We start from the raw sequence: 26,197 nt of genomic DNA, 5'->3' as shown, positions 1-26,197 counted from the left end.
CTCAAAACACTTTGAAGGGTGGTCACGCCATCCCTCTGTGGGCACTCGAGGGGATTGACTCACAAATACGAGCAAAATAAAATTAGATGGCTTAAGTGGCTGCAACCCCAGCTGTGTCCCCACTGCCCGATTCCTAGAAGGGGTCATCCCTGCAGCAGGGTTGGCTGTAGAAGGCAACTCCTGAGCTGCTGTAGTGACAGCCCATTCTTAAGGGCATTAATACTTGTCTAGCTCCTCTGTGAAACAGTTCAGGAAGCTTAACCAGAATAAAAATGTGCACTTTTTCATCTGAAGAATTGTCTTTTAATTTAATTTCTCTAACAGGCTCAGAGAAGCAGCAGTGCTGCTGCGAGGGCAGGGCAGAGGCAGGCAGGCAGAGGGAGAGAGATGACCTTTCCTTTTGGGAGCAGCTAGCCATTATGTCAGTTTTGCTGCTTCACAAAACTCTGTCCTATGGTTGTTTTTGGTACTGGGCTGCCTTAATTTTCTGGAGAGTGAATGAAGGATTAATGTAGTGTGCTTACGGCCTTTGGAAGTTAAGTTTTTAGAGGAAAACAAAAAAAAATCTTAATTCAGCATGTGCTGTTAGGTGGAAATGCTTAAATTGTTAGGAATGGGAAACATAAGTGTCCACGGTATCCGTTCCTACAATTCAGTTAGGGGTTAAATCCCTTTTTTTTTGGCTGCTTTTTAAGATCTCTAACCCAAAGTCTACTATCAAGCTGTGCCTAGAGACGGAAGTCTTTAAAGAGACCGGCCTTTTACCTATAAATAATGTACACAGAAGAGTACAAAAATGGAGTCGAGGAGCAGCTCCACCTTACCTGAACATAATTGCAAAGGCCGGTATTGTGAGCTCCGTGAGGCTGGCTGTACCCCTGGTCGAGCAGAAGGCTGCAAGGAGTACTGTCACCCGTCATCCATCGTGACTAAACTGCTGCTGAGATCTGAGTCTTGCTCCAACATTTGAATATCAGCTGGTAAATCGTGACTGCATTGTACTGAAATACATTAGATTTCAGGGGCCAAATGGGGCAAGTTTTGAATGCTGTGGTTATAAACATACTTGGAAGATAACTTCTGCTTGAGTGCTCTGTTAGGTTAGATGTGTTAGAATATAGAGAATTTTGCAAGTCTGAACCCTTGCTGTAAGTGAAAACGCTGTGGCAAAAAAATGTAAATAAATGCCACACATACTTCGTATAAGAGCCCTTCCCAATATCTATAAATATGGTAACCTTGATGTTTCCCAATTTTGAGCTTTAAACAGGAGACAGACACAAGAAATATTACAAAGCCAGCATTTTTCTTTTCATGGATTAGTTTTATAGTTTCAGTTTTAACCTACCCAAAAACACTTAATGGAAATTAAATGTCGTGTCTTAAAGAGGATTGCCTTTGAAAGGAAATTATTTGTTCTTAGAAAATCACTAGAATAGCTTCTCAGTTTAACTGCATTTTCATATGAATTCAAAACTCATCTCGGGTCAGACTCTCCAGGAAAACTTTCTCATGATTTCTGTAGCAGTTGATTCATCCCTTGTCGCCTTCATTTTGCAGCTTTAAATGGCAGGTTCTCTGAAAAGCCATCTACTTCAAAGCTTTATAAAATAAAGCTTTGAATAAATCACTGAGTTAGAAATTATGCTGGCTGTGCCCAACTTTGTGCCTGGATGTGGGAATACTTGGGACTGGGTGTGGAATTCCAATGAAAATTACCTTTACATGAGATGCTGCAGGCTTGCAAACCTCAAAGAGCAGTAAGAAGGAAAACTGCTGCGGATGAGGAGGCTCGGAAATCTCCGATTTCCCTTTCCCACCGAGAACACATCCTGAACAACTGCTGAATATTCATACACGGTGGAGCTGGTGCAACGTTTGGCTACCGATGGGATTAATAGGAAGTGTAGGTTCTGAAGACGACATGTCCCAGCATGGCAGTAGGAGACAGCAGGCCGCCGTGCAGCGCTGTGTGCTGGCACTTGTGGGACCTTTAAAGCGCATCCCTAGACCCACCTTGCACCCCTGCAGTTACCCGCAGCGTGGGGCGGGACGCCTGCGCTTCCCTTGCCAGGGGTGTTACTGAAGACAGTGGGCCCCAGACTCTATTATTTTGGATTTTTTTTTTTTTAAATCTGTTTTTGCAAGCTTTAGCTGATACAATACTGACAACCTGACACTTGTAACTAGTAAAATAGTTGCTTTTGTCTTTCATGAAGAGACAACCCCCTGCCCTCTGTATTTAGATTTCTGGTGTACGTACGTGCAGAGCTGATTTGTCCATAATTGTTTGCTTTCTTCAGAGTCTTTTGAAGTGTATGTCTTCAAGCTGGTTCCCTATATTAAAAATAAATTCTTCCAAGCCACCAATAAAATGTCAACTGTGATTTCAAACTCATCTCCTAAGCAATGTGAGGTCACTCTGTGAGTCAGCATTTGAAAGGACCGTTATTCCTGAGAGCATGGGTAAAGCCCAAAGTTCATAGTCCCTTGCTTAAATGGTTTCACTGCATTTTAAATTGCTTTGCATTGTGCTGAAAGAAATGTAAACTGCGGGGCCTGTTTGGCACAGAACTCATGATATTTCAGGTACCTCAAATCTTGAAAAAAAAAAAAACAAACCTCTATATTGATGTAGAAGTTGGTATTTCTGATAGGAAGAGTTTTACCCCCCATGTATTAAAGAGGAGGGTGGAGCGGGAAGCTGTGCTGGAGGCATAAACTTTCAACTATGTTCTGTTGAAATAAAACTTGGGAACTGTAAAATCTCTGGGTGAGGGCCCTGTCTTTTGTACAGTGCCCAGCAGAACAGAGCCAAAGTCAGGTAGGGCTTTCTGGAGAGGGGAACTTTATTAATTTTATTTTAATAAAATAGTAAAAAAATATAGCAGGGCATTAAAGCTGCAAGTGCAAGCCCTGAGAAGCGAGAAAGTACTATTTTTAAGATTGACTATGCAGCCTGTTTATTCTTTTTGTGCACATTAATTATTAGAGTCTTTAATTATGTGATCACATTTTCTTTTGTCCCTCTTCCTCCCTGCTTGCTGTGGTGCATGCTGTATTTGGAGGTAATTAATCACACCGGAATAGGGAATACCTGGGAGCAGGACTCTGACTCCAGCCTGTATGTGTCAATTCGGGTCTCCCCGCCCTTCTCTCGGCGCTTTTCCTACCCCCCCTCGTTATCTCCTGGCTCGGTTCCTCACTGCTCCGATCGAACCCCTCGGTCTCAGCGCACCTGGGTGGCCCGGGGAGAGCCCTGGGGTCTGTTCCTGCTCTGCCTTGGTGCTGAGGAGGGGCAACGGGAGGGGAAAGTCTCGCTGGCCCTTTCCTCCTGCGGTGGAGAAGGGAGTTCAGGTTATTTAGTTGCCAAACGCCCCCCTGAACGTGCTCCAGCGGGGATTATCAGAGGTCTAAAGCGGTATCAAATCTGTTACAGGTTTCTAGTTGTATTCCTTGGGCTTCCCAACAACCTGTGATTTTATTTTTTTTTTTGTGTTAAGCATCAGTCAAAATCCCCAGCGGAGCGCTTAGAAGCGAGCCAAGAGTATTTATTAGAACCGGTTTTTCCCTTATCGGAGCCGGTACCGGACACTCGCGGAGCTGTGGGGGAGACCCCGCCCGGGTTGCGCCGCTGCCGGGAGGAGCCCGGGAGCAGAGCGGGGCCCCGGCAGCTCACCGCATCGCCTTCCCGAGCTACTCCCGGTGGTTGCCGGTGCTTCCCCCTCTACTTTCACACCCCGGTGCGGGGACAGCGGCGAGGCGGGGAGAGCGCCGGGGCGGCCATCGCGGTGGCCACCGCGATGGCCGCCCCGGCGCTCTCCCCGCCTCGCCCGGCGCTTCCTTTTCCGCCGGGGCGGGGCGGGGGGCGGTCGCGGCGGCGCGGCTCGCTGATTGCAGGGCGGGCGCTGCCAGTTCCGTCGCCTCCCCCGCGCCAGCCGCGTCCCAGCGCCGGAGCCGCACGGCCCAGCAGCGAGCGCCCCAAGCCGGCCCCCCCCCCTTTCCCTTCCCCGGTCAGCCGCCCCCCATGGAGGAGCAGCCCCACCACCACCATCACCACCATTATTACTACTACGGCCACCACCACCACCACCACCCGCAGAGCGCCTACCTGCCGCCGGCCGACGGCCGAGCCCAGCCCAAGCCGCCGCTCCGACACGACCACAAGCACGGCGGCCCGCAGCACCAGGACGCGCCGAAACGGAGAACAGGTCGGGGCGGGCGGCGGACCGGGGCCTGTGACCTTCGCGGGGCGGCGGCGGCGGGGCCCTCCTCCTCCTCCTCCTCCTCCTTCTCCTCCTCCTCCTCCCCCGGCCCGGCTGGAAGCTTCTCCGCCGCGCTGGGGCCGCTTCCTGTCCGCCATGTTGGGGCCGGCGCGGCTGCGGGAGCAGCGGGGCCCGCCGGCACCGCCACCGCCCGCCGGGCACGTGGGGCTGGGCCGCCCCCCGCCCAGGCCGCGCCGAGCCGGGGTGGGGGGGTGGTGAGGGCGGTGGTGTGTGGGTGGGGGGGCGATGAGGGGCGAGGTGCTGGTTAAAAATTGATGAGCGTAAAAATCAATGAGTCAGATAAGGCGGAGGGGCCCGGCCCGGCCCCGCCGGCGGGAGCGGCGAGGCGGCGCGGCCTGGTGGGGCCTGGCGGCTTTCGGCCGCCTCTTCCCCGTAGCCGGGGGGCGCCGGGGCCGGGGCCGGGCGGGAGAGGGGCTGTGCCGTACCGGCGCGCCGGCCGGGCGGCAGCGCCGCAGAGGCGGTGGCCGGGCGGCCCCGGCTGGGGAGGGCGGGGGGGCGGCTGCTCCCGAGCAGGGTCGGAGCCCCCATCTCCCTGCTGGGGGGCTGCCCGGCTGCTGTGGCGTAAAAAAAAAATCTCATTTGGAGGTTTGTGTGGGTTCTAAGTGCGCGATTACAAGAACGGCCAGAATCCCGTGTACGTTTTTTATTTTTTTTTTTTTTTCCCCTTGAAATTTTCATTTACATAATCAGGCGGGAGGTGGGGAGGGACCTGGCTGGCATCGGGAGCGGGGCTGGGAGTGCCCCAGAGCCAGGCGCGGTGCCCCCTGCCCAGCCTCCGGAGCGGGGGTAGGGAGGGACCAGGTCAGGCACACGCTAAAATAAGTTACTGAGCAAAAATAAGTTGAGTAGTCATTTCACTGTTTGCAGTGTGCCCGGGGTTTTAATACGCATTTACTCTGACACCCCTCCCTTTCCAATTTGTGAGGTTGCCCAATACTCCTCACCTATTCGTCTTCACATCCTTTTTTTTTTTTTTCCCCCCTTCCCTAAATTTTGGTTGCCGCACCTTTGTGTCCAGGCCAGAGCCAGCTGTGCCAAATGTTGATTTGGAGAAAACTCAGGCAGCCGAGTTGTGAATACTTGAAAATTGGAACTAGAAACTGCTGACACACTGACTTACTGAAATGGATTTTGTTCTTCATTTTATTCTTTTGCTCCTCATCTGCAATGGTCTTATGACCACTCGTATTGTTTTGTTTCATTAACAAGTGGTGTCAGAAGTCTTGAGTCATACAAGGTCAGCTATAGCACGTTGTCTTCCTCTGCACGTTATTCTGAAATACTTAATTTTTAGTCCTTGACTCAGCTGAGAATCCCATCCTATTGATTTTCTCTGGGATGGAGTATTTATGGTTAATATTCTTAACAGTGTATTTGAACGTTATAGTGGGAGCTGTGGTGCTTACAGATACTTGTGCGTAGTTAAATCCTTTTTGATCCCTCTCGGCAAACTCAGTTGTGGAATTTCTGTAAAGATTCCTACAAGGATTCCTGTGTTCCCGACTTGCACAGAACTTGAGCAGTTACATCTGCCAGACATCTGAGGCTCCAGGATGTGAGGGTAGCAATGTTTTTCAGTACAGCAGTTAATTGTAACAACATCGGCAACAGCAAAACCAGCCTTTTTCAAGCTGGAGTTTTGCCCGCTCTCGTTCTTGGGGCACTCGGTGCACCGTGCTGACCACACCACCATGGCTGCAGATGAAGCCTTAGGTGGGTCGGTCGTTGCGGGGGACGTAAGGCTTCCCACCGTCGGGAAAGGATGGATGAGTCAGAGGAGGAGCGGGTGCAGTAAGAGGGAGTCCCCTCTGCTCAGTCCACAGCTGGAGTGTATTTGTTGAGCTGGGTACAGCATGCTCTTCCATCTCTCAGGGGGCTTCAAGGCTTCTCTTGGGGCATTGTAGCCAAGATCCTTAAAAAGCAATAGGTCTCTGGCCAGAGATTTTTAAAAAGGGAAAAAAGGAAAAAGAAAAAAAAAAAAAGAGGAAGGTGTGGTGGTTAGTTCAGCCTGGACTGTCCTGGGCTTCCAGCTCCACTTGAATTGCACTCTCCAGATTCACTTCAGAGTCGTAAGGCCTAGAAACGGAACTTCAGAAGCAAAAAGGAAAGCTGAGTGTACAGCATAGTCTCAGGGTTGGATGAGTTGGAGCCCTCAGCAAGTATTTTATTTCTTGGGTCTCAAGCTAGTACCGGGTCTCTCAGGGACTCTGAAATACCAAAGTTTCTCAGTGAGCAGGAGACCAGTTGCTGGTAGCGGTGGAAGGGTGCTTGCAGGGATGCATTTCTTCCCAGTTTTATCACCTTTTCAATGCTAAAGAGCTCGTGTAGGGAGGTGTTGGTTGCTATCTTGAAGTGAGGAGATGTGGTCACCCTTTCTTCCCTCCACCTTCCAACTGGACTTGCACATGTCCTTTTGGAAGATGGTGCTTTTCTTTTTTCTTTTTTGTCCCCTTTACTAGAGATGGTGTTTGGGAGGAGGGTGGGAAGGAGGGCTGCTGGTGTTGCTGGCCTGGGAGCTGATGGAGATGGTAGGAGTTGGCCCTAGTTCACAGTACGGATTCTGAACTTCAACAAATCTTGCAGCAAAGGCAGCGGATCCCTGTGTCTTGAAGCATCCTGGGAATTAATTTTTTTCCTTTGTGACCTGGAAATAGTAGCTGATGAAATAGCTCTCCAGCTTGCCGGTGATCTTCAGTACAGCGTATTTTCCTTACATAGTATCTGTATATACCTTTGCTTTGTTTTACAGTCTATATGTCACCCAGTTGTATGCAGGAGTCAGTAGCTGCTGGTACTTTCTGCTTAACCCTTCTTGGCGTGGTTTCCAGCAAATAAGCATATGCTTTTGTACATCAGAGACTAGACATTTTACTATTTTAAAATGTCTGCTTGAGGAAACTGGATATGTTTGGGGCTGATTACAGCTTTCTGCAATCAGAAGTTTAACATTTCACATTCTAATTCTTGCCTTTTCTTGGTTTTGGCTTTCTTCTAGGCTACGGAGAGCTAAATGGTAACGCAGGAGAAAGAGAAGTGTCATTAAAGGGCCTGTGCTCTGATGAAACCACCACCCCAGGATCCAGGGTACCCAATGGCAGCCAGCAGCTCGTAGACACTAACGTGACCCCAAAGCAGACTGTGAAGGCCAGTGCTTTGGGGAAAGCTGGAATCAAAACCAAGAACTTCATTCAGAAAAATAGCATGGACAAAAAGAATGAGAAGTCCTACGAAAATAAACTTAGAGAAAGCCAGTCCTCAGACAAGCCAGAGGGAGTGTCTATTCCAAACGGTGTAGTAACCAATAATTCTAGCTATATCACGAATGGCTACGTAGGCAAAGGGGCCGATAACGATGGTAGTGGCTCCGAGAGTGGATATACTACGCTTAAGAAACGGAAAGGCAGGCGCAACAGTGCCAAGGGTTGTGAGAACCTGAATCTAGTACAGGACAAAATAATGCAACAGGAGGTCAGTGCACCCACCTTAAAACAGGAACTTGAGAGTTTCAAGCCTGATTATAGTGAACAAAAGGGGAACCGAATTGAAAATACTAAGCCTGTTTGGAAATACGAGGCTGGGGCTGGTGGAGCAGGCCGAGGGAAGCCTGGGCTTGGGGACGTACAGCGAAAAAACTCTGATGCCAAACCTGGGATTAGCAGCAAGAAGTTTGATGACCGGCCCAAAGGGAAGCATGCATCGTCGGCTACATCTAAAGAGGACTCATGGACCTTGTTTAAACCACCCCCGGTTTTTCCAGTGGACAATAGCAGTGCTAAAATTGTTCCCAAAATAAGTTATGCAAGTAAAGTTAAAGAAAACCTCAACAAAGCAGCTCAAACCCCATCCACATCGTCTTCGTCATCTTCGTCATCTGCCGGGGAAACTCAGGCCCAAACATCAAGTCGTCTGTCCCAAGTCCCCATGTCTGCTATGAAATCTGTTACTTCTGCTAGCTTCTCGAACGGGCCAATTCTAGCAGGGACTGATGGAAGTGTGTATTCTCCAGGGACCCAGCCACTGCTCTCGACTGCTGCTAGTACTGTACCATCAACCTCCTCTGAGTCAGTACCCCAGGACATGAGTACAACTTCAACAGCTCTCGAACAAAAGAAATCTAGCCTTTTTATCTACCCTTCGAATATGCAAACTGTGCTTCTGGGTACAGCGCAAGTCGATTTCCCATCGCAGACAAATCAGCAGAACCTGGGAGATATCTTCCAGAATCAGTGGGGCTTGTCTTTCATAAACGAGCCCAGCGCTGGACCTGAAACTGTTGTGGGGAAATCTGCAGATAATCAGTTAATGGAAGTGACATTTCAAGGGGAATATCCTGCCACTTTGGTTTCACAGTGTGCTGAAATCATTCCCTCAGGAACTGAACAACCTGTGTTTCCTAAGGCTTATGAGCTGGATAAACGGACTAGCCCTCAAATTCTTAGTGCTATTCTTAAGCCTGGGACTGCTGTTGAGGGTGGTGTCTTAGCTTTGGAGTCGCATCACACAGGTGACCTACAAAAGGCAGACACCGGTAGCCAAGGTGCTTTAGTGTTTCTTTCAAAAGACTATGAAATAGAGAATCCTCTGGCCTCTCCTACGAACAATTTGCTAGCCTCCGCCAAAGAACAGAGGTACCAGAGAGGCCTAGAAAGGAAAGATAGCTGGGGTTCTTTTGACCTGAGGGCTGCTGTTATATATCACACTAAAGGTAATGGCTTAACTTGCTGCCTAAGGGCATTCTCTTCTCTTTTTAATTTTTTTTTTAAGTGCAGTATTCTAACATGATATATTCCTTACAGCAATTCTGATTGTTCTAAAAATGAGCTTTTTGCTTGCATATCTCTAACGGCAATAAGGGTTTAGGAAAATTATTCAAACGGCTGTTTAATTAATGTTAAGAGGTATTTGTTTCCCTATTCCTGCGGACATGTGTAAGTGATGTTGATGGGGATGATACTTAGCTAGTGTGTTTTACATTTTAATTCCTATGGAATGAGTAGGTCCTCCTAAGCTGGAAGGAGTTAAAATGTGTCGGTTCACCTGCTCTGTTCCAGCTTTACCAGGTGATACTCTTGTCGCCGAAAAGGCTTCATAGTCTGCACTCACACCTCTACCACCAAAGTGTTGCAGCTTCTCCCCTGGGCAGATCAGGCAATGAAATCAAATGACTTTGAAGGAAGAAAAAAATTATTCCCGTGGCTTTTCATGGTGTGATTTGATTTATTTTTTTAAGCAAACCACACACACACACACTTTTCCCCCTGCCCTTCTTGAGTATTATGGCAACAGCAAGACAAATCTTTGCTTATCAACTCTTCTCTGAGCTGTAGATTGAATTCTCTTGTTGTCTTTGTAGGCCAAAGCTTTCAGATGATTTTACTGCTTTCATGGAGTCCTTTGTAGTCCAGCTCCTTTTTTTTCCTGAATTTCTTTTTTTTTTTTTTTTTTGAGACTGAAATGACTCAAACATGATACAGAGGCTTTAAACTGGGAATGAAGAGAAGGAAGCCTGTGGGATGGCTTGCTTTCTGCTTTAGCCTCAGCCCCAGAAGCTCTGAGGTCTTGTGGCAGTTCTTGGCTTTTGGTCTTGGCTTGGCGTTAACAGGAGCCTGATTGCGTGTTCCCTTTTGGCACGGTGTTACTTGTGTTACTCACACAGAGGCAGTTCCTTTTTGATTCGTCCCCCCCCTTCCTTCTCCCTGCACCCCCCTACCCTGAAGAGAAAAAGGTGATCATCCATTTGTTTACTGTTCCACATACATATGTAGATTATGTCTTGCAAACTATTTGGTTGGCATTGGTGAATTTGCTGTGTTTTTGCAGAGTTCTTAAATTACTTGTTCATAAACTCTCTGTATAGCATACAGAAACTTAGATGCCATCCTTCAGTAATAGCAAGTCCAGTCATTTAAAAATACTAACTCCAAATATTTCTTCCAGGTCATCTCACTCTCACGATGTTAACATCTTAAGCTCTAGTATTCTTGAGAACAGCGTTCGTCAATTTATTTTATCTGGGTCCTCTATCCTCTGCTCAGTCTATTCAGTATTAAAGCAGGCTTTCTCTGTTCTCGTTTTTTGTGTCTGCCTGCAGCCTAAATCCCAGTTTCCCATCAGAAAATGGGGGTACCAGAAGGCGTGGTATGGTGTAGAAGGGAAGTCCTAGGCAATGCTTAACTTTGCAAATTTTCCCAACACTTAAGTTTGTCTCTTTATGGTTTTGTCAGCCTGAACTTTCTTGTAGAAAAGCAATTCTGTACAGCTGCAGCAAGACCCATCAGCTCTCCCTTTCTCACTAGCTGTGTGAAAGACAGACCCCAGTATAACAATTGTAACAACAGGAAAATAAAGAACACTCCCTTCCCCTGCCCTCTTAAAGAGGTGTTAACTTCGAAGTCTGGCTGCGTTTAGCTCTTCTAAACACAAGAGTTAATTACATTCAATGGCAAGAATGGACACCTAAAGCACTCTTTTTAAAATACTGTTTTCTGCTCTTTCCCTGCTTCTGCATGTGAATGCTCTTGCTCTGAGCATCCAAAGCAAGCACCCCTGTGATGCCCTGGGGAAACGGTTCCTGCCCCACTGCTCCTCTGTGCCAGTTCATTTTTCAAGCTGTATCTGCCAACTTCAAGGTGTTACTTAGGGGTAAAAGATGATGGATGTTTCTGATCAGTGTTGTCATTAATGCAGTGATAGGGGTGCTCCAACACAGCTTGAGCTTGTCTTTCTGCTACTTAGTCTTCAGATGCTGTTGCTGGTTTACAAAGCAGGAGATCAGTCCAGGTCTTCGTATGTTTTCTGTGATGGTGGTGGGTGTTGCATTTCTCTGTGTGTTCAAGTCCATCGGGGTGAGTTGGCTTTAGGGGTATTGGGAGGAACCCAATGTGTGTGTCTCTGTGTGTCCTTTCTTCATGGCCATGATCCTGCAGCCAGAGCCCTGCGGGTGAGCTCCTGTGGCACAGCGTGCTGTGAAACGTCTAGAAAATGGAGCTGCCAGGGTGTGTTTGCAGGACAGCAGCGCAGTGGTTAATTCCCACACCATTCTCTCAGTTTATCTTGGGCTGTTTTCCTGAGGTCCTACTCCTAGCCAACCAGTTTCTCTGCAGTAGGAAAGGAAAGATTTCACTAGCTTATTTTTCACCAGCTGCCTTCCCCTCCTTCCTGCTTGGGGAGAGCGTGCGGGTTTGCCTGGGCTGGTGTTGGGGTGTCCCGGGCAGTTGGATCCTCAGATTGTTTGGTTTTGATTTTGCGAGAAAGGTGAACTTCTCCCTCTTCAGATTGATCTGTTTGCTTTTGAGCATAGTTTGATCCTCAAATCTGCCCTGCCTCTGGGGTTATGGACACAAAGAGAAACGATTGCAGGGCAAGGACAGGGGTGAGCGTGGAGCACTGGTGGGGTCCTGGTGCATTCCCATGGTGCAAGGGTGAAGCTCTGAGTGTTGCAGTGAGGAATGGGCACTAGTGTGAGTGGTTGCAGTGCTTTGACCTGTTTGTTGTAAGCTTGCACCCTCTTTTGCACTGTGTCTGTAGCTGTGATCAGGTTATGTGGTTCCTCATCTTGGACTGTAAATAGACTATGGGAAAGCCTCCAGCTTGCTCAGGAGCTTTGTTCCAGCAAACCAGGCTTTCCTGTGCGTGATTTGCCCAGAGACTGCAAGGGGCATTATAGATTGTAATTGCTTCACAGCTTCCCTGGGAAAGGATGGATGGAGGAGGTAAGGCACAGGGCGGGCCGGCTCTGGTACAGTAATCCTGTTTAAACCACCGCAGCACTGTGTGTGCTGGCGAGGCTGTGCTGGGCCGTGGGGCTGGGTGGCTGCAGAGCAGAGCAAGGTCCTGGTGGTGAAAGCTGTGCTCATTTGTGTGTGCTCACGTTGCTTTTTCCTCAGAAGTCGGGGCACTGGGAGCATGCTGGCAAGGCTGACGATGCGCCCTCCTGTTCTCTTGGATGCTTTTCGTGTTGCTTTCCTTTGTGCCCCTGCTCTGTGCCTTGCTTTTTGCCTTTTTTTTTCTTCTTCTTTTTAAAGGGCAAAAGAGACTCCCTTGATCATCTGATCTACTTGACTGTAAAACACGATCCTTCAACGTGGCTGCCTTCATTGACAGCACGTGCCGCTCAGTGTTTGTGACCGTGCCTTGAAACACTCACGGGTGACATACCTGATTTAGCAAGGTAGATCTGATTTAGTTGAGCACTGGTGGGACTACTGTCTGGTTGGGTAGCTTAGTATGGGAGACTGGAAGGACCAGGAAGGAGTAATGCTCTCGCTTAGGGACATTGTCTCTATCTAGGTTAGAACTGAACCTCTGCCTCAGTTTGGCATTGCCAAAATCCTCATCTTTTTGAGGTAAAACTGGTCCTCGCTGGTTTTTTTGGTCCTTCAAAAGAGGAGGCTGGGTGTATCTCAGGTTTACTTCTATCGAAATCAGTATCTTACTGCTTTAGTGCTCCTTTTAAAGATAGCTGGATTAAATGTTTCATATCGGAATGTCAACGCTTTGCAGAATTTTGTTATGTTTGGACAGCTACAGTCTTCCAGGCCAGGCTGTCTGTCACTAATACCAGGCTCTGTATGGCAAGATTTGTGGTGGGAAGCTCAGTAGTTTGCTTGTCCTTAGCTAAAAAGCAAATAATTGAGGTCTCCAGTTCAACTGCACAGTAGCAAAGACCACATAGGTGGAGAAGTAACTGCAGTGTTTCCCTCTTCTGCCTTGCCCCTGAGTTTCTGCCTGTGCTGCTGCTTTGTTCCTTCTCAGCATCTCAGTCGCGCCAGCATCTCTGCTTGCGTGAAGAAGCAGAAGAGCAGCATGGAAAATAGAGCAAGGCAGCGTGGGCCAGCCAGGAGTGGCATTCGCCGGAATGGTGAACTGGGTCACAAGAAATAGCAGAGCTGTGAATTCAGCAATTTTCATCCTTTACCTCAGGAGAGGGGGAAAAAAAAAAAAAAAAGGCGCCTTGGTTTCCCATCCCCCTTGGTGGGAAGGGGTTAGATCTTAGTCTGGTGCTTATGGTCTTGTGGGGCCTGAGCTGTGGGGTAAAAGCTGATTTAATTCTCCTTCAACTCTGCTTTTTCCAGTTGTCAGGATGAGTACAGTGTATTCTGTACAGAAGTGAGTCTCCTCAGCACTGAATTTTTAGTCTTTGCTTTGTTTCAGGGGCAATCCCCATTGTGCCTTGCAGATAAAAACAGAAAAGTCGGAGGAGGATGGTCCCCCGTTATTTTTTTTTAGCACTTCATTATAGGGACAATTGTCAGTTTATATGTTAGATTTAAAAGAACAAAGAACTAGTACTGTGGCATTGTGCAGACACTTCTCTGCAGGGGCAGCCTCTCTTAGCAAGGAAAATGCGTAAAAGTGCCTGTCTTAACAAGTTATCACAGAAAGACTTCTTTCCCCTCCAAGGTTATGTACCAGTCCTGCTGTAAAGTTTATTGACCTATGAGGAATCTCAGTGCAATTCACCAGTGTGTGCCTTAGTCTGTTCCTGACATCAAAGCCTTTCTCCACTGATCCTTTGTTTTGGTGATGGTCCCCAGAAAAAGTGGTTCCTCTCCCTGGAACTCGATGTGGCTGGGGCTGTCTGCCCTGGGCAGGTCCTCAGCTAACCATGAGCCAGAGGGCTGTGGAAAGTATTGAAGGAAAATGGCTCTTTTCCCTAGTTTTGTGTTGCAGTTAGCCCAAGACTTACATATTTTTTTTCCCTCTGTTAAGTTGTTTCAGTTGGTAAATGTGCTTAACCTGTGCTATCCCATATCCATGTGCTGCTGGCCAGGTAGAGGGGAGGACCTTGCTCTTGCTCTTCTGATGGCAGATGATATTCAGTAACAGTCGATATCGCAGCCAGTTTGACGATTATCTTTGGTTTTGTAGCTTTGTCAGGCTGAGCATCTGCCAGCCAATGTGTCCAGGTGTTTGGGATTTACAGGACAATTTACACCACCGTCTCTCCTACCTCTTTCAGAAGGAGAAGGAAGATTGAAGACTGAAAAGGTTGGGGAGTTTGGGGGTGGGTTTGTTAGTTGTTTTTTTTTTTTTTTCTTAAACAGAATTTTGACAAGCTACAAGTTTTTTGGTGTGTGTTTGACAGTATCTCACTGTCTATCTTATTGTCAGGCACATCTTAAAACAGGCAATTCACATTCTTTTGGTGTCCAGTGAGGTTGGGACCAAATGGAAGTGCAAAAGAAAGCATGGTCTTTTGCATGGAGATACAGTAGCGGGCAGTGATTCAGCCTCTGCCTTGTATTTGATGCTCAAACATTGCTCTGATGTGGAGGAGCCAACAACTTGAGAGTAGTTTTCTGTGCCCTGCCTTTGGGGAAAGCTGTTAAAATAGGTGATGTTCTCTAGCCATTAGGAAATGATGCATCTAACTTCACTGAATGGAAAACTAGCTCTGCTGGAGGTAATTTTAGTAGCTGGTTCATTTTACTTCTGGGGAATCTGCATCTGGCAGATGAAGGATGTAGTCCCTTGTTAGGTTGCTTCTATCCCTGGAGGTGTTAGAGGCTGGTTACTATTCCCAAAGCACTTAGGGTTCCCCTGATAAAAGTGCATAGTATTGCTGTTATTATTGTGACGCAAAAATAACAGACCTCATAAAATTTTGTCAGGGCCTTCCTTACAAAAGACTTAATTGTGCAGAGAGGACTGGCAATATTTATTTGCATGCAATTTCCTGTCCCAGGGAGCCTCAGATTGTAGTGGACAAAGGACAGATGAAGGCTTGGAGAAGGGACGCGAACATGCAAGCGATTGATCGAGGTGACACTTGGCACACATCGTGCTGAGGCCATGAGTTTTGTGGGGTTTTTTCTTCTTCCTTTCCCATGCCTGTTAGTTTACTTATTGCCTTGTTTTGTGCTTTACTGCACATACTGTGTGGTTTAGTAATCCATGGCCATTCTCTGTTCCTAGCCCCTACCAAGGTCCTGTCACCCTCCTTCCTGGCAGAAGGCAGACTTGAAAGATTGTTCTTACAGGTTATGTTCCTACTAAGTGCTCCTTTTCTATAATTTTGTCTCTTAAACTTGGGTGCAGGGTCTTTATAAATGTTCTAGCTCACAAAATTCCAGCGTGGTAGTGGCTAAATGTAGTTATTTTGAATAGGTCTCTAAAGATGTGATTTAGTTTGGGGGATATTTTAAAGGGAAGAGCGTTCTGTTTCTTAATATGAATGAAAAGAGCATTTAACTTTGCTGTTATTTCTTAAGTAAACAAAAGCATGTGTTCTTTCAGTGAGAATTGGGGAGGGTTTCTTTGTCTTTACCCCACAAGTGTGTTGTAGAAGTAAACTGGAGAAAGAACTGCAAGCCAAGCAGGCAGCCGGGTGTCTCGAGCATTACACCTTGTTCTCGGATGATATGTTGGCAGCAGTTCTGCAGTGATGTTAGCAGAGTAATCTTTGCATGGTGTGCTTCAGCAGATGCATGCTGTGAACCATGAGAAACTCGCTTTGTCCAGAGGTTCTGATTTCACACACGCTAAGCGTCAACTCATAAAAATAATCTCTCCAGGCTACTTGTTGAGGCTGTAATGTGTGAAGCAGCGTTGGAGTCGGACTAAACCCTGAAGTTAGATTGTGTTTTGTAGGAGCAGAGAATGGCAGTGACATTTCTGATGCTCAGTTTGGCCGTCTGACCCTTAAGACCACGTTAGAGCCATCTCTCTGCCTTTTATTGCCGGATCATTCACGTCAAATTCGTGCAATCCTGGGGGCTGGGTTGGGGCTGTGCTGCTGGGCTGGATGGGGTTGGCTGTGTCTGAAAGCCTCAGCACAACTGCAGTGGTGTCGTGTCACTCTTGGAAAATTAAAGCATGTTTGGAGTTGTCTCTAATGGCAGCATCAATCTACATAATAACGATGGTCTTCTCGTTTTGCCTCCACAGAAATGGAAGCGGTTTGGAATTTGCAGAAGCAAGGTAAGGGTGTTGGAAAGAATAAACAAACCAAATTGTTCTGTCCTGCTCTGTCTGTTGGGATGGGTGATGGGAGTAGATTGTCTTGGTGTCTGGAGATATCAGAGTTTAGTTCTTCAGTGTCTGCTGCTTGTAGTCTGGGTTTATCTGTGGTTTAGATTGCTAAGTCAGGACAGTAAGCTTTACCGTAATGGTGGGGTGTTCTGAGAGAAGCAGAGTCTCTACAGAGCAATAAAACCAGAGTCAAATTAGATTTAATGAGTCTTCCCTATGTGTATACAAATTGCTTTCTATTTCTGGGTGTTTGGTGTCACACCCAAGAATAAGTTTTAAATTCTGGTGTATCCCCGCTGTTCACCTGTGAAGATATTCTGTGTTAGCTTGTGGGAAGAGCGGTACGTGGAGATGCGTGTGCTGCTGCCCAGGGGTGTGATGTGGGGAGCTGGAGTCAGCCAGGGCTCCCCAGGGCACTTGCAGGAGGTGGTGTCACTGGAGGAGTTTGTTAACAGCTGAGTAGTACCTTGAGATCGATTGTGAATGTCCTCGGGCGCAGGTCCTGAAAGTAGCTTGTCAAAAACTTTGGATTTTGCTTTCTTTCCAGATCCCAAAAGGATAATCACTTACGATGAAGCCATGGATCGCCCGGATCAATGAAGGTAGCAAGACGAGACTGCCTGTTATAACCTTTCTGCAGCATTTGTGCTGTTCGTGGGGGACAAAAGGCTTTTATGCTCCTTCTAAATCTTCAGTGCAGCAGAGGAACCATAACTAGAATCCCAGGATAATATATACAAATATATATATAGTTATTTAAAAATGGCAACTGAAAGTAATTAGACTTCTTAAGGAATCTGAAAATTTATTTCAACGAGACTACACACGTGATTATTTAATCTCCGGTACTGAATAGATTTTTTCGTTTTTTTGTTTTGTTTTTGTTTAAAGAGTGAATGCAAGTGATTTAACAAATACAGACTCAATTTACAAGCCCGGTTCTAAAGTTCCTGCTGTCGTCTACATGGGCAACAGCAACCCACTGGAGAGGCATTTCCACTTGACAAGGTTTCTGTTTCTTGTTCTGTGACTGTAGTGACACACTAATCACAGGGAAATCAGGATGATTCACCATCCTTCATCTCCCCTTTCCCTTCCACCTGCCCTATTTGGTTTTTGTTTTTTTTTTTTTTTTTTCTGTTTTGTTTTCCATTGAATGCTGGAGAAACGCCTTGAAGTTTGCAGAGTTTCTTTTTTCCAGAGAATTCTAATCCACATGTTTTGCCAGGAGTAAAGCAGCAATCCTATGCTGGGGATATTGTCTTAAAGCATCATTCTTCTGGGGGAAAGATGGTAATACTGCAGTTCTAGGATGCATGGTGAAGTCACACAGTTGACCTGGCTCCAGTTACACGTTGGACTATTGCAACTGAAGAGTTATTTCATTTTAAAAGACAACATGCAAAAATAAGCAATCTGTTTAGGCATTTAATATGGGGGGGAAAAAAAAAAAACAACAAAAAAACCAAAAAAACAACAACAACGACAAAAAACCCACTGTTCCCACAGTTTAATGCCATTGTATTACTGGGAGCAAAAAAAAAAAAGTATCTTCTGCTTTCAACTGTAGGTGCTTCATATTTGCTCTGTCTGTCTCCTAACACTAAATGTGCCGGATATTTTTCCCATTTTCATTGGAAAACTGAAGAGGAATTGAGTTCTGCTAACTTTCACCCTTCTTGAATTATTTTTTTCTCTTAAAAAAAAAAAAAATTCAAAAGAAAAAAAAAAAAGAAAAAAAAAAAGGAAAGAAAAAAAAAAATGGAAATTTGAATCCTTTTCAATTTGTCCATAGAACGGCAATGGCTGGGCTTCCCGCACCTGCCCCTTGGAAATGCTTTTTTTATATTTTAATGCAGTCTGTGTATTTCCGGGCTCTGCTTCTAATTATCTCTTAATAAAAATATATTTTATTACAAAAATGGAGGACTTAGGAATGAAAATAATAATTTAAAAATTTAAAAAAAAAAAAATCCCAAGGAAAGAAAAGCTTCCTAGCAGTGGTAGCGAAGGCTGAGCAGACTGCAGGCCCAGCTGTGTAACCCGCTCTGTCCCATTGCAGCTTGTGTAGCGCGTCCAAATCATCTTGGGGTTGGGTAGTTTTTCTGGGTTTTTTTTAAAAGGTGGAAAGTTCACAGGGTCCAGTGCAAGAGCAAGCAATGAATGAAGCAAAAATGGGTTTTGTGACCTGCCCTAGCTCCACACATACCCCATGCTCATCGTGGGTGTTTGTGGCCAACTACTGGCTCATGTATGTCTGGGTATCAAGGGCAGCAGCAGTTGGAGTCTCCTAAAATTAGACTGGACCCTATGGGGCATTACAGGAAGCAGATAAGCCCAAAATTTTGCCTACCCCTTGTGCTTAGATTTATCCACATTTTTTCTTTCTTTTTTTTTTTTTTTGTTAACTAGGAGTATGTAGCATGCGTTTTTTTTAATTGTTTTTATTCTTTTAATAAGATTGTTCCTGAATGAGACGCTTCAATTCATGGTGGGACAATGAAACTTAATTCTGTACCTTTTGTAAGATTGCTAGCTTTCTGCCACACTTAGTTTTAAAAGTTTGACTATGGATTGCCTACTCCATTTTATGTATAAAATACTATATAGTATGATACTGTAGTGTAATACTATATAGTAATCATGTATTGTATCAGTCCAGGTTCAGAAATGTGTGGTTGGCCAGTCGCAAATAGTTCTGTTTCACCTATAAACTGTACCACCTTTACAGGTGTGTGTAACTTTCAGATGTATAACATGTTTACAGATGTGCCCGACACCTAGTCCTCCGACGTTCCTATTTTTAATTCTGTTGAGTCTCCCAACTGCTTGCCAAAAGTCAGAATCGCCTCCGGCTCTGCTGCGGAAGAGCTGGGGCATTCCTGAGCTTTAAAGTGTTGAACAAACTGTATGGTGGGACTGGGAAAATTAAGGTGGAAGAAATGTCCTTTTTTTTTTTTATTGTTATTATTTTCAACAAGTTGAAGGCTAATAGCAAGGTTTCCAGTTTGTTTTACTGGCTTTAAGGCTCTGCTGTGTATTTGTTTGCCTTGTGTAGTCACTTGTCGCCTTAAGGGCTGGGTTCCATTAAAAAAAAAAAAAAAAAAAAAAAAAAGACAAAACCAAACCCTGTTTTGCTTACCTGGGGTCTGCGCTGTCCTGGTACCCCCTGCTCTCGGGGCTGGCGCGATGCAGAAGCTGAACAGCAATAACCTGTGCTGAGTCTGACACTGCGCCTTTAGAAAGATCCGAGTCTTGCTGAATACTTGAGGACGCTCATCTTGGCCTAGTCCAGTCTCTCTTCTAAATAGCAAAAGAAGTGCTGAAACACAGTTCAAGTGCTGGGTTGGGTTGGTTTTTCCCCCGATGTTCGTCCCTGCTGCTTTGCCTTGCTACGCAGGGCCCCTTGCCCCCGGGACCCATCCAGAAACACCCTCTGCAGCTTCTCTGCTGTATTTCTGACCATTCTCTCTTCAACTGTCTGTCCGTCTGTCTCCATGAGCTCCACGGCGTGTGCTCAGCGCTAAGCAGTTAGGAAATCCTCTCTCTGAGCTCCTGTAGCTCCGGCTTGCTGGCACAGGGCAGTATTTCTGGGATAGACTATTGCCTAGAGCCAGGCAGGACCATGGAAGAAACTTCCTCGTGCTGTTGTGTAACTTGCCCTGTCACTGTCTGCAGTCCTCCTGAAGTCCTCACACAATTCTTTACTGAGCACTTATTAAAAATATCTTGAGATTTAATCTGTTTTCTGATTATTTTTGTGTAAACTTACAAAAAAAAAAAAAAAAAAAAAAGAAAAACCCTGAAATTGAGCTGTGACTAATTTAGCACATTTAAATAATGCTAAGGTGTTACTGATAAGTCTCATGTTTTGTTTTTGTTTGACTCAGAGTATTAGTACTGTAGCATAAACCAAATACAGCCCGGGAAGGGGTGCAGCAGCCTGCTCTCCCGGGTCTGCAGCCGAGGGTGTCTGTGTGTGCGGGGGGCGAGGAGCTGGCGCTGCGTGTGCGAGCATCTTACTTGTGTAAGGAGAGCGAGTGTGTATTTATTTGTGCCATTGTTTTCATTACACTGAGTAAAGTACGTTTTAAAACAAAAACCCTTATGTATGTGTAGTGTCGGAAAGTGGCACTAAGGGTGAGATCATGACCTATTTTTTTATTAGCTATGAAGATACTAATTCAGGTTAAGGCTTCTCTCCCATTTCTATTCCCGTTGTGGGTCCGATGAGTCCCTTTCTTCTGGTTCCCTTGCCAGGCTGTCTATTTATTGGAGTAAGGATTCCTGCAGGGGCTGTCTCCTTTCTCCTCTGGTCTCTCCCCACAGCTCCTCCTCTGCTGGCAGGTCCTGTCCTGTGTTTCTCGTACAGGGTCTCATGTAACAGAGACCGGGGTGCGTACCGCCAGCCAGATCCAGCACGGAATCTGCTTTCTTTGGTGGATCAGGGAGTGTTTGCTCGGCTCCCAAGAGATGATTTAAAAGCTGCTCCGTGCTCCTGTCTCCAGTGATGGTGGTTTGGGGACCTTCAGCCTCTCTGCTCCCTCCCACTCCACGGGTCTGGTGGACTGGCAGTGTGATGGCTTTCAAGGTTTGGTTGGAGTTTGGTTTTGGTTTAAGATCATCCGTGAAACCTGTATTTGTTGTTAGAAATCTCTCGTCTCTTTGACAATGTGGATTGCTCCAGGGCATGGATTCTGTCGCTAACCCACTTCAAACCATCGCCCTTTCTGAACTGTAAATCCCGCTGTTTGCCTTTCGTAGCTGCTGTGAACTTCTTTGATATGTGGGAAAAAACCCGATTCTCATTAGGTTGCGAGTATGCCAGCTATTCGGCAGCTGGGAGCGGTGACGGGGAGAACGGGCTAGCTAAATCGAAAGGAAAATCGCTTCCTGCTAGGAAAAAGAGAAAAAAAGAGATGGAAGTTGTCCTCTCAGTTGCATGTATAATTAGTGCTTTTCACCTTCAAGAGAGTGTTACCGTAGCACGATAACATCCTTTCCAGAAGTGGTTGGTGGGTGACCTCAGGGACATCCGGGAGCGATGGCATTCACAGACGTGTTTCACAACTGCTGGTAGTTTTCCTGTGCGTTCAGTTTTTGCTCTTGATTCAGCATTTTCAGTAAGTTGCTATGGTGTCCGAAGCTTTCAAGAGTCTCGTCCCTAGAAGATTTTTCTGTGCGTACGTCCATAGTGATTTGTTTTCCTTACAGAGGCTGTTTACAAGGGAGATGGTTGAGGTCAGGAGGGGAGAGAACAAGGCTACGCCTAATTTAAAGCTGCTACACGTTTTCACACCGGTGCGCAAGGCAGGAGGAGGGCTGGGGCTGGAGGAGCCACTAGCGTGGTAGAGTAGCCAAAGAAGCCGGAGTAATTCTAGCTTTGGCCACCGCGAGAGTGTTTTTTCCATGCAAAAAAGCCCTGGCGCAAGCCGTTGAGAAGCAGGAACCGTGGCTGGTGTGAAGGAGCAGAAGATCTCGGTCTGCGCTGCCGGACGCGCTGCCTTCCAGAGATTACAGAGCTTTAGACATTTGCACAATACGTGTTACACCACAGGGTAAGGCTGGCTTCCGTGTATCCTGCTCGAGATCCTCAAAAGTGGCATCGCTCAGCAGCGCGACGCCGAAGCCGTGGACGTCTGGGGAGGTACAGGGGAGCTCCGCGGTGGCCTTGTGTTCATGGCTCGAGACACTTGGGGACACGCTGCTGGGGCTGTCGGGCTGCTCTCTGTCCTGGGACGGGAGCAAAAGTTGTACCTGTGCTTTCACCAGGGAATGCTGAGCTGTATTTATCTTGACTGTTAATCAGAAAGCTTCATATAACGTGTCCAGAGCTCTAAAGCCATTTTGTAAGATAGCAGTATCCCTTTTCTACAGCCTTATTAATCAGTAGAGTATCTTTAAAAAGAAGAAAACAAACAAAAAAAAAGTTCATTTCTTTCTGTGGTATGAAACTTGTGTACTGCGAACATACGAACGTTTAGCAAAAACACAACTTACAGTTTTCTTAAAAAACAAAAAACCACAAAAAAACCCTGTCTGCTTTCCATACAGTCTTTCCTCAGGTGCTAAATAAGGGTTCCAAAAATGGATACTGCTTTAGGAGTTTCTGCTTTATTCTTAAAATACGTATTTTTTTGCTTAGGTGGTGTAAAGATATTTTAACAAGAATGTTTTTTTAATGTAAATAAGATTGTGTCTTTAATTTTTGTTTTATCTCCTTTTTGTCTATATTGAATAGTCTAATTTTCATTTTATCCTTTTGAGAAGGACCCTCTTATGACCTTCCTTGAAGACATTTCATTAAGTGTTGCTGCATTTAAGGACGAATCTACAACTGTTCATTGTCTTGGATTAATGCTGCTGCTGCTATAAGTAACCCTGAAAATCAAGAATGTGTGATGCACTTTTTTTTTTTACATGACCATATAGTTCCTCTGCGGATAGCTGAACCCTCCTGTAACACAGCCACTAACTCTGCGGGTAGCATAGGAACTGGGGGAGCCGGGGTGTAGGAGACTGGTGTACCTGATTTTGGTGCTGACCTACGGGAATTTCTATGCAAACGCAAGCAAAGGAGAACTCTTAACTTGAGAGAACACTGTGCATTTTTATTTTTTTTTCCCCTCTCCTTCCTTTTCTCAAGCTGCTATTGGAAGGGTAGTGCAAATCCCTGAGGTTTTCAACTTCTCCTTCCTCGATGGCTGGTGGTGTGGGAAAGATGCCTGGGTAATTTGTAAGGTAGAAAAATCTCAATCAACTATTGTCTTGTCTCTGGTTTTAATGTTTTTGTTTTCTATTTGAATCTATTTATGGAAGGAAATTGCTCATCTCTGCAGAAAGATCTTTTTCATGCTTTATCTCAATGTGAAGTTAACCAGCAGTATTACAGATTGCATGGCCTCCTTCCTGCCCGCACCCCCGGCGTTGTGGAGTCACAGGCTCCTTCTCCAGCTGCCCTCGGGTGCTGGGGAGCGGCCGGTGCCCGGAGTCGGACGCGTTTTTCCAAGAAAAAAGCGAGGCCAGGCCATCTACCCAGCCAAAACCTGATGGCTGAGGCGTGAAAGCCCACAGCTTAGGGAGCAGCGAGGTGCTGCCTCGGGGCACGGGCCGGTCTAGAACCTCTTGTCTTCATGGGTCACACCTGGACCACCATGGGGGGATGCGTGCTGTGAAGGAGGAGTTTACTGGAGGGGAAAAAAGGGAATTTACTTGACTATTTATAGATCCTTTAGGAAAATAAAGTACCTCTGTAAAGTGAGGGAAGAGTAAGGAAGGTCTGAAGTAATGTAGGCAAAACGCTTGGGGATTACAACTGCCTGGAAAATAGTATATAAACACCCTAGGCCAGAACTTTCAGCCTGTTTGATTAGTTTCTTCAGCATCAATTTTTTTTTTTTTGGCCAGCGTTTGCTCTTCTACACACATGCGTGTGTGTGTACATCTGACTAAATGTGCCTTGCGTGTGTGCTTAGTCTTTCTGAAGAGAGTTTGTAGTGCTGTGTGAGCTGCTGGGATGTGGCGTGGGACGGCCGGGCTCCCGGCGGGCAGCACGATGACTGTGCCCCATCTACAGTCGAGGGTTCGTTACTGTCCCGCTGACCCCTCGGATCGACGTGAGACTTGGACTCGAGCCTTCGTAGTGGCTGTCTTACAGTCTGGGGACGATGTCCTGTGGGGTGGCACCTTTCCTTTCCTAACACGAGCCGTTTTCTGTGACTTTGGCGGGGAGAGAAAGAGAAGCTGCTTTGCTGTTCCTCCTGCGGACAAAAATAAGCATTGCCATGCTTTGCCAGCAAAGCCAAAACAAGTGAAGGTCTGGAACCGGCTTTGCTCTGGAGTTAGGGCTCTCTGTGGCACCGGGGATCCCGTTGCCCGGGGGATTTATTCCCTTCCAGGTTGTGGTTCTTGTTACTGTGGGGTTTTTTCAGTTTTTTTGTAAAGGAGAAGTAAACACGCCTTGCTTAAAGTTAACAAAATAGAAATGCTTGTTTGCAGTCAGTGACTCAGAATATGAAGCTGTGCAATTCTTATTTCTTCATCTCTCTCCCGACTCACTCGCCCCAATGTGTGATTTCTGTCCGAGTCTTTCTGTACTTCTGCCACTGTAAATGTGAAAGCTTGCTTGCATTATTTTTTAGAAATGCATTTTGCACACTCGGGTTTCGCTGAAGCTCCGTGAAAAGGTTAGTTTGAAGCAGATGAATAAAGCTATGCACATGTTTTGAAAGTTTAATTTGTGTCTCATTACCAGAAGTGACTTATCTGCCCTCTTTTGCATTCCTGTGCTGTCATTGCCTGCATTATCTTCACCATCTCGGAGGGTATGATGTAAGGTGACAGTTCTTTGCTGACAGCTGTAGCAGAAAACTGGCGCTTCTTGATTTTTTTAGTAGCCTATCTCTCTCCTTTGCTTTCTCTGTATCTCTCTGTATAGCTATATAAATATATATATTATTTTTTTATTTTAAAGAGCCTACTTTAGTAATTGAATTGGAGGGAGCGGGGTGTGCTGGCTTGTGTTTCAGATACACTTCGTACTGCTGGATGAACGAGTGCCCTTTTTTTTCTCTGATGGAACCCACCGGCGTCCCGCCGGGTATGCGGGCACCGATGGGGTCGGGGCGCGTGTGTCTGGGCCCCCGGCGAAGCAGCTTTGAGGAGGGGATGGAGCTCAGTCTGCTGCGTTGCAGGCTGGTGGCGTGAGCAAACTTGAGGCTTCTAATGACAAAATTAACCGATGAGAAACCCTACCGTTGCGTATTCCCACTGTGAGGCAGGATGGACAGGCGTCCTCGCTGTCCCCGCTGCGGGGGCCGTAGTCCACGGCCCACCGGCGTGAAGGGTGGGCTCCCGCCGGTCTCCGAGGTGAGAGCTTTATTTTGGTTTTGTTTTCAGGAGTTGGGTGCATTGGGTTGCAGGTGCCACCTTCGGAAACTTGTTGCTTAGCTCAGAGCCTTTGTGCAGGAGAGTCGGGATTTTGTGATGAGAGAAGGACCCTGACAGCTTTCTCCTCGTGTTCCCTTCGCCATGGCAGAAATTTGTACTAACTTGACAGCTTTTTTTCATACAGAACAGGGCTGCTTTTCTATCTACCATCACACGTGTACTTACACACCTTCAGTGGCTTGCGAGCCTCTGGAGGTCCTCAACTTGTTTACTGGGGGGACGGATGCCCCTCTCTCCCCCCTCCCCTGAATATTTCAGTGTTAAGGGCGGTGCAAAACACAACCGCGCGCTTCGACTGCGAGCTGGGGTGGGAGAGGCCCCTCCAGGCGGGAGCCGCCGGAGCCGTCGCCTCTCCTGCCCCCCCACCCCGTCGATAAGTTCTCATTTTGTTCGGTTTCCTGGTGTGTATTAAAATCGCTGCGAGGGGTTGTGCTCTACCTGCTCAGGAGCTGAATTACCTCTGACCTGCGGAGAGGGGCAGCCCCTCTTTGTTGTCGATGTTGTAGTGTGCGACCACACGGATCGGTAAAGGTAGTCTTTGTTTTCTTTTCTTCTCCCCTCCCTGGTATTTCTGGTTAGGTTAATGCACTCTGTGTGCCCAGCTGGAAACGTAGGCGTTTTCCCGGTCGTGAGAGGGTGGCTAGAAGAGTTAGTGTAATACCTGCTGTAGCTGTGTCTGGCGCAGCCCCTTGCGCTGGTATGGGTGATGTCACGGACTGTAAGGATAGGTAATGTCCATGAGCTGTAATGGCATGATGTATCTTTACCAATGATGTCATACTTCACACTAAATGTTTAAAAAAAAAAAAAAAAAAAGTTACCTGAAATTTTGTTTATTCTGCACCAACAGGTCTTCAAAATTTATCCAAATTTTATTATTTTATCAGGAAAAAAAAAAAAAGAAATTTGTGTAGATCGAATATGTTAAGACAGACAATAAGTGATGTAAATTGTTGAATAAAAATTTTAAAGTTTGTGGGTGTCAGCGT

General features: G+C 46.4%; 1 protein-coding gene across 1 annotated transcript; it reads left to right on the top strand.

Annotated features, from left to right (window-relative positions):
* Nucleotides 1-3,959: 3,959 nt before the first annotated feature.
* Nucleotides 3,960-26,183, top strand: NUFIP2 (nuclear FMR1 interacting protein 2). Its single transcript, XM_074889787.1, has 4 exons — nucleotides 3,960-4,211; nucleotides 7,282-8,991; nucleotides 16,176-16,208; nucleotides 16,807-26,183. The coding sequence occupies exons 1-4, from the start codon at nucleotides 4,028-4,030 to the stop codon at nucleotides 16,857-16,859; spliced, it is 1,980 nt and encodes a 659-aa protein (XP_074745888.1). The 5' UTR covers nucleotides 3,960-4,027; the 3' UTR covers nucleotides 16,860-26,183.
* Nucleotides 26,184-26,197: the final 14 nt, after the last annotated feature.

Source organism: Strix uralensis, chromosome 20 (assembly GCF_047716275.1).
Source record: "Strix uralensis isolate ZFMK-TIS-50842 chromosome 20, bStrUra1, whole genome shotgun sequence".
Taxonomy (NCBI): Eukaryota; Metazoa; Chordata; class Aves; order Strigiformes; family Strigidae; genus Strix; species Strix uralensis.
The sequence above is the reverse complement of the archived record's forward strand: the minus strand, read 5'-3'. Positions and strand labels throughout refer to the sequence as shown.

Bases quoted from the DNA above. Each gene is read 5' to 3' on its own strand.
- NUFIP2 (XM_074889787.1), top strand. From the start codon at position 4,028: ATGGAGGAGCAGCCCCACCACCACCATCACCACCATTATTACTACTAC. The intron at 4,212-7,281 runs GTCGGGGCGGGC...GCTTTCTTCTAG, and splicing joins CGCGCCGAAACGGAGAACAG to GCTACGGAGAGCTAAATGGT. The intron at 16,209-16,806 runs GTAAGGGTGTTG...CTTTCTTTCCAG, and splicing joins TTGGAATTTGCAGAAGCAAG to ATCCCAAAAGGATAATCACT.